At 38.9% G+C, this 7,832-nt stretch overlaps 1 protein-coding gene across 1 annotated transcript; it reads right to left on the bottom strand.

The window, feature by feature from the left end:
* Positions 1-712: 712 nt before the first annotated feature.
* Positions 713-6,432, bottom strand: psat1 (phosphoserine aminotransferase 1). Its single transcript, XM_017412247.3, has 9 exons — positions 6,266-6,432; positions 5,060-5,120; positions 4,881-4,950; positions 4,552-4,757; positions 3,301-3,473; positions 3,025-3,194; positions 2,463-2,591; positions 1,284-1,421; positions 713-1,148 (listed from the first exon to the last, which is right to left on the bottom strand). Exons 1-9 carry the CDS (start codon positions 6,320-6,322, stop codon positions 1,046-1,048), a joined length of 1,107 nt encoding a protein of 368 aa, XP_017267736.1. The 5' UTR covers positions 6,323-6,432; the 3' UTR covers positions 713-1,045.
* Positions 6,433-7,832: the final 1,400 nt, after the last annotated feature.

Genomic DNA, 7,832 nt, shown 5'->3' with positions numbered 1-7,832 from the left:
AAACTGGTAATCTTTGTATATTTTTTCTTAATTCTTAATGACCTGACTTCCGACTTTGTTAATCTGATTATAAAGTTTGTTTTGTTTGCTTTTAAAGAGACTAAACTTTTGATTTTATTAATAATGTGACATTAAATGATCAAAATAGCTGCACAATAAGGTCAAAACAAATAAAAAGGTATGTTCTGTTAAAAAGATAAATTGTAGTTTTTGACCAAAACTTATTAGTATTTTTGCAGCTTTTGAGAATAAGCTTCATGTTTATTTAAAACTCTTGTTTCCTACCTCAAGTTACCTTTAGCTCTTAGCCTCAGAGGCAGCAGACTTACTCTGCTTATAATCCTACATAATTTAATTCATAAAACGTAACCCGACAGTCTAAAAACGTACATTTTTATTGGATTTTGTGGTGGAAATGTGTCTCTGTTGAGCCAGAAATGATCCAACTGTACATTACATGCAGTTTCTTTCTGCAGCAAAATGACATTTAGTTCAACCTGGAAAGGTCAAAAAGCAGAGGATTGTTTCTTTGTGCAAACAGCTGATGTGTTCAGAGATACGGTTCCTTCGTTCTGACTGATGCAGCACTAAACTGGAGGAAGATGCTCAAATGTTCAAAAACATCTAGAAGAAAATAAACCACAACTATCAGCTTGTCTGCAGGTTCGACTATTATTACCACGAATAATAATAAAATTCATTAACTCAGCAATGATTGGACAGATTTTTATGTTCTGAGGGCAGACATCGACAATTAGAGGCTTAAACATTTCCAAACAATCATTATAAACACGGAATGATAGGGATTTTAGATTCTGATTTATTGAATTGTAAATACATTTAAACAAAAACTACTCAAGTATGTACATAAAAAGCATTAGTCAAATATATTTAAAAGGGAACTCTAAATAAAACATAGCAGTCAGGAGTGGTTTTAGCTCACTGGGAACAAAAACTGACTGCTTCAAAGTTTGGCAACATTTTTCTTTTTTACTCTTCCTAAATTAGTTCAAAGTAAGTGGGCTGTCTTTGAGCACGGCTGGTTTCATTGGTGCTCTTTGAGGAACTCTCTCATGTAGTCAGCGAGGGCTTCGGTGTCTTCCAGGGTCACGGCGTTGTACAGAGAGGCCCGGATTCCTCCCACTGACCTGCAGGGGGCGACAAACTGCCACGTCAGCTACTGGGGTCAGCAAAAAACCTTTTCTGTTTTCTATTTTCTGAAAGAAATTCTATGTTCAACATCTACACAAAAACAGAGAGAGGAGAAAGTCTGCAGAGCCAACCTGTGTCCTTTTAGTGAAATCATTCCACGTTTGATGGCACCTTCCAGGAATTTCTTTTCCAAGGCTTCGTCTCCCTCCTTCTTCCCCACACGGAAAGGTACGTTCATGCGGCTCCGACAAGACGCGTCCACGGGACACCTGAACAGGTGGGCACATAAATGAAAAGGCTTTCTGAAGAAGTTTTCTACGAGAATGTTTATTCTGTGAGGTTTCTCATTTTTAGTCCAGTTAATCAGATTTTAAAATGAGCTCTCAGACCCTGTATCAGGACACAAAATGTAAAGTTAAACAGGAAGAGTATAAATTCTGTTTATTCCTCTGCTGTACTCAAGGGTGCCTGACAGTTTTTTATGCACTTAAATACTTTGATAAACTTTAAGTTTTACCTGAGCTGTTGAGGAATAATCTGCTGTCCCTGAGGCTGGTGAAGCTCAACAATCACAGAAAACTGGGCTGAACTCTGATAAAATTACCAATACTGGTAATATTTTGTGTAATTTTTCTCTTTCACACGTTTATTTACATTTTTAGCTTGTAAACAGTCAGTTGGAACATCAGTGTTAAGCGCCTGTGCATCATTTTATGAATGAGTTCTCTGCTCAGTTAACTCTCTCTCTCCACAGCTGATTGGCTGGCAGGTCTTTGAAAGGAACCAGCGCCACCTGCTGGTCGAAAGCTGGAGGCTGGTGGTGCTGCTGGTTGATGGTTGAACGTTCCAGCTCTTCGCCCGTTCCCTCCTTCCACTTCAGACGCCAGCTTGGCCCCATGTCATTTTCGTTAACTCTTATTTCTAGTACTAGTTTGGTTTGGGAGTTCCCGGCAGTCCTGGTTTCAGTTTTGGTTCTTAGGTTTAATTTAGAGGTTCAGAAGAGCAGCTTGAATCAGACGATCAGCTGCCTGAACAATTTGAGGCTTTCTCCTCGTTTTGTCTGTTTTGACTGGAGCTACCAACTCCTTCTGGCTTTCTTTGCGAGTTTAGTTTCATTTAAACTTTATTTAAATGTTGCAATTATCTGCACTCCACATGTTATGCGTCCTTTGAGCCATTCTTTCACACATGAACTATAACAATCCTCCTGTTCAATATTCAGACGAACTGAACAAAACAGATTTAATCTGGACTCAGACCGAAGATTCACTGTGATCCAATTCCCAGAAAGATCCTAAATTAATACTTACACGAAGAAATTGTTAGACGAGTTGATGATGTCGTAAATCATGGAGGACTTCCTCTTGTTGAGCACCTCCATGGCAGAGCTGCCGCCATTATTCTTGATCCACTCCAGAACCAGAGCCATGATGTAGATGCTGAACCCGATAAATAAAGTGAAGACAGTCACACACAATCAGAATGCCATTAAGTGTAATTGTGCTGTTTTTTGCAGTATTATATTTTGTTTCAGAAAATCAGTGTAAAATGTTAAACATTCCTAAAGTAAAATCACTGAACAGTCTGTTTTTAACACTTCATTTTAACTTTAAGAGTTTCTTTGTTTATCTTTTACGTTAAAAGTGGAACTAAATTGAATCTTGAGGCCATAAGAGACAAACTTTTACACTTCAAAATTGTTACACATATTCTCAAGAGTGCCCCCAAGTGGCACCAAACGGTAACACATGTATATATTTTTACCCTCTGTTCCTGTTGAAAAATAGAGCAAATAATTCTGGGCAGAATTAGTAAACCTTACTTGACATACACACACTGGCAAACTTTAAAACCCAAAGTTAGTGTGTGTACCTGAAACACGGCGGAGTGTTGTAGAGGGAGTTCATCTCAGCCTGCACCTTGTAGTCCAGGACGATGGGACACTCCTTCTGAGTGTGGCCTAACAAGTCCTCTCGCACAATAACCACCGTGACTCCGGCACAACCCACATTCTTCTGAGCCCCGGCGAAAATGAGCCCAAACTAGGCGTTTCAAATGCAAACAGAATGTTTTCAATCTGTCAACATGATCAGAACAGAAAGGGACAAGATTGTTTTGTTTTTTTTTCACCGTCAGTCTCGTTCTCACCTTCGATATGTCCACAGGACGGGACAGGAAGTTGGAGGACATGTCACAGACAAGAACCACCCCATTGGTTTCAGGCGTGAAGTTGAATTCCACACCGTGAACCGTCTCGTTGCAGCAGTAGTACACATAGGAGGCGGATGGGTTCAGGGTCCAGGTGCTGGGGTCGGGGATCTCTGGAGGGAGAAACCCCAAAAAATGCTGTTAGTCCACACTGAAGTGTGTGTAGCCCTGAGGCCAGCCCTGTGAGACCAAACACTCGAGACATTATCAAGCTAACAGCAACAATGAAGAAACGACACAAACTTAATTCTTCTTTAACCATTCTTTGATTGAAAAACTTGTTTCTCAAGGTTTTCTAAAAAGGGTTTAATATGGTATATTTTAGGGTGTTTTGTTTGTTTAACTGGTAAAACCCAACAATTCTAACCCAAATGCAGCAAAGATGACCCAAGCCATGACACTACCACCACCATGTTTCACAAACAGAATGATTCCTTTATGCTTGAATGCAGTGTTTTCCACTCCCAAAGCACAACATTTTTTCCTCAAAAACCAAAAACTGTTTTCTTTATCTATCATCTGTCCACAAAATCTGTTTCTGTACACACATCCTTCTGGTCCTTGTGGTTTTTAACTAATTCAGAGTCAGGCAACAATCCTGAGTGTGTTTGGAGAGCAGGAGCATTCTCTTTGCAAAGCAGCCACTTATTAGATTTTATTGTGAGCCTCTCTGTAATTTTACCTGAGAAAGGTCAATTAAATTAAACATTTTCCAGATACCTGATGTATTCTTCAAGGTGGACCAGGGTTCTTGAATATAACACACCTTTGTTTTATCTTTTTAAGTAATATTTTGTTGTTTGTTTTCATTTTTAGGACTCGTGTAAAGATTTCTTGATGATTACGGTCAAATTTATGCAGAAATACGGAAATAATTCCAGAGAGTTTTTAAAAATTTCACACACCGCGATGGAAAAGAGCTCCTCTGAAAAGCGAAATCAGACACAACCATGTGGAAAAGGCTGCTGCATACCAGAGTCTTTCAGTGATCTGCTCTGTTGTTAATTACGCAACAAACTGGAAAAGCTGCCAGCTTTAGCAGAGGGTCTTTCTTGGTGCAGACGGAATGACGGAGACCCACTCATAAGAGCTCAAATTATTATTTTGTTGCTAATAACAACCAAAAGTTTTTATTATTCTGCCCCTGGATTCCCACAAACAGCAAGAAGAAACGTGGTCATGCAGACATACTTGTGTAACTATCCAACTTTGGGTGCACAACGTTGATTTTGCCGTATTTCTCTGCTTCTTTTGCTGCTCTTGCCGACCACGTGCCGGTCACCAGGTAATCGGCACACCTGTCCTCTTTCAGGCCAATCAGGTTGAGAGGAATTGCGCTGAACTGTCCCGACCCGCCGCCCTGCAGCAACAGCACCTTGTAGTTGTCTGGGATATTCCTGTGGAGACAAATATTCCTGTGTTTCACACTTCACATAAGAGTTTTCGGAGCGTAGTGACAATATGACGGAACAGTTTATAAAACAAGGAAGTGCTTAACGAGGGTCGCAGAAGTCACTTACAGCAACTCCCGCAGGAGACCTTCTGTCTTGTTGAGGATTTTGTTGAAGTCTGATGATCGGTGACTCATCTCTGGTTTAAAAATAATAAAAAATACAGCAGTTAAACCTTCTTATTGTCAACACTTACTTTTGATTTGAAACTCCAGCCAGTGTGTATTGTTTTTTTTTCCTCTACTCACCAAGAACGCTGATGCCTAATCCACTGTAGTTCAGAAGCTCCTTCTGTACTTGGAACAGCACCTGCAGCACACCACAGAGTCAGAACTTATAAAGACTTTTAGGTTTGAATATGGTTGGACACATTTTAACGAAGGATGGACAAACTACAAGAAATCCGATGTGGATCAGGTATTTGTCTGCTGAATCAGCTAGACGGATGCAGCAGTTATTACAGCTATACCCCAGCGCTGAAATGATCATTTATTACATTTACTAAACTATTTATCTCTCACAAGAACCACTTTAGGCCTGATTATTTAACTGCTGCTTATAAAAAGTAACTCCTTAGTGATGTTTCTTATTATCAACACATGTATTTAGCATAAAACCTAATACTGAGTCTAGTTTCTAGTTCAGAGTTTACAAAGTTTGATAAATAGTTAAGAAAAATTTACATAACAAGAAAGAAACTGATCTGTAAAACAAACCAAGTGTGCATTAGTGGCATCACCATAACTTAGTTTAGTTTTTAGCTAACCATTCTACTACTTTAGTGTTCTGCTTTTTTGGCTTCAGCTTGTTCAGCAAAGTCATTCAGAAGGTTTATTTCTCTAACTTATATTTAAAATGAAACCTGTTTCTGTGATGTGAAATTTATCTTCACATGAAAAGCTCCAGCCTACTGCAAAGCCTTGACAGAAGTACTCTTTTTATCTAGTTATTTAGGCAACATTAACTGAGATAAATAATTGTTGTTTTTCTGCCACCTAGAGGTTGACTCTGGTGCTGCAGGCGAAGCACAAAGAAGCAGGTTTCCACATGAATGAATGAATGAATGAGGCTGATGCAACTCAGCGCACAGTTTTCAGCCTGATGAGCTGCAGCCAAATATAAACACGCCGAGGTATGAAACCAACATTCGTTGTTCACGCAGTAAATGCTGCGTCAGAAAAAGGGAAAAAACACCATATTTTACAGGAAAATCTGCTGAGCTTCGGCACCCGGTTTGTTTAAAGACAACCACAACGAAAAAATGCGACAATGTGGAAAACATTTTAAAGCTCGGTGCACCGGCACAATCCTCCTCCAACACGGACAATCCGAAACATTTGTGTTGTTGTTGTTAAAGTAAACAAGTGACATTTCGCTTTTAAGCTAGCTTATATATTCTGCAGCATTTCCCGCAGATGTGCGGACGCAAGCGCAAACAGTACACCCAAACTTACGGACTGAGGGAGTTTTGCAGGTCCAGGGCCAAAATTAATTATGTGTTTCTCCTCCATGATGCGAAAGCAGCTCCTGTGTGCCCGCAGTAAGAGTTATTTCTGCCTACACGGTGTTGTGACTGACTGAGCCTCCGTCCGTCGCCGCTGAGGCAAAATGTTGCGTTCAGGGGATCCTCGTAAACTTGAAAACTTCACTAACACGGCAAGACATTCTCACTGAGTGGGCTTTAAATCGAGATATTTCACATTTTACGATTTATAAGTTTGATATCAATATTTGCAGTGGCTCACGTATTGGCTGGAAGCGAACTAGACGGGGTTACGTTTATATGTTTTACCTGTTGTGAGCTACAACTCCGAGAAGTCTTTGGCTTTTCTGATTCCTAAAACGCATCGCAAATGTCAGGTGGCGCAACAAATTACAATCAAATAAACTTTATTTATAAAGCAGTCTAATGCTCAGGACTGAGTGACTGGGCTGAGATTTGCTGAACTAGCTGAAACTGACTCGTTAAAGTTAAAGGAAGCAGGACACTAGCTAAAAGCTAAAAATAGCTCAATGCTTACTCAAAGCTAAAAGTTAGTTAAAAGTGGCAACACACTAGCTAAAAGGTAAAAGAAGCAACAGGATAGCTAACAGTTAAATGTAGCAAATGCTAGCTAAAAATATCAAAAGGATAGCTGGAAGCTATAAGCATCAAAAGGCTAACTAGAAGGTAAAAGTATCAGAAGGCCAGCTAAAGGTAACAAAATGCTAACAAACACTAAAAGTAGCTGAATGCTAGCTAAAAGCTAAATTTAACAAAATGCTAATTAAAAGCTTAAAGTAGCAAAAGACCAGCTAAATGTTCTAAAAGTCTAGCTAAACACTCAGAAATGGTTAAAAAAGTAAGAAAATGGTTAAAAGCTAAAAGTAAAAAGGTAGCTAAAAGCTAAAAAATAGAATAATAGAATGGTGGCTAAAAGTAGCAAAAGGCTTCAAAATAGAGCCAGAATGCTGATGAAAATTTCAAAGACAACAATGTTTTTGAATGAATTGAAAAGATTTTAATGTATTTCTGTGATGAAATGCTTCCTAATAGAAAATAAAGTTAAAATTTTTGAAAAGTATAAAAGTTACAAATAATAAAAGTCTCTTGAATGAGCTGAACATTTCCATTTAACGAATGGCTACATGTATGCAGAAGTAGTCAGACTGCAAAACACACATAAACAAAAAAAAATTTAAAATGATAAAAACAGGAAAAAGATAGTGGGAATCTGACTCAGCATTCACACAACAACCAGAGTTGACCAAAGTTCTGTACAAAACGCTACCAGCAGATAGTAAGACTCATGTTGAACTGACAAAATATTCAAGTCAGATAAAAGTTTGGTGACAGTTTTAATTCGTGGTTTAAAGGACGCCTCTGCTGTCTCAGTAAAAAAAGGGTTTTCTTGTTACAATCATTTCCTCCTTCGTGTTCACTGTTGTTCTCAGCAAAACTGTTTCAAATGAATTTTTATTGACTTGATTGCATAAGGGTTTTATGTCAAACAGGATTTGCTACTTGGCAAGTGGCAAATC

This window comes from Kryptolebias marmoratus, linkage group LG1, assembly GCF_001649575.2.
Source record: "Kryptolebias marmoratus isolate JLee-2015 linkage group LG1, ASM164957v2, whole genome shotgun sequence".
NCBI classification, from domain to species: domain Eukaryota; kingdom Metazoa; phylum Chordata; class Actinopteri; order Cyprinodontiformes; family Rivulidae; genus Kryptolebias; species Kryptolebias marmoratus.
The sequence above is the reverse complement of the archived record's forward strand: the minus strand, read 5'-3'. Positions and strand labels throughout refer to the sequence as shown.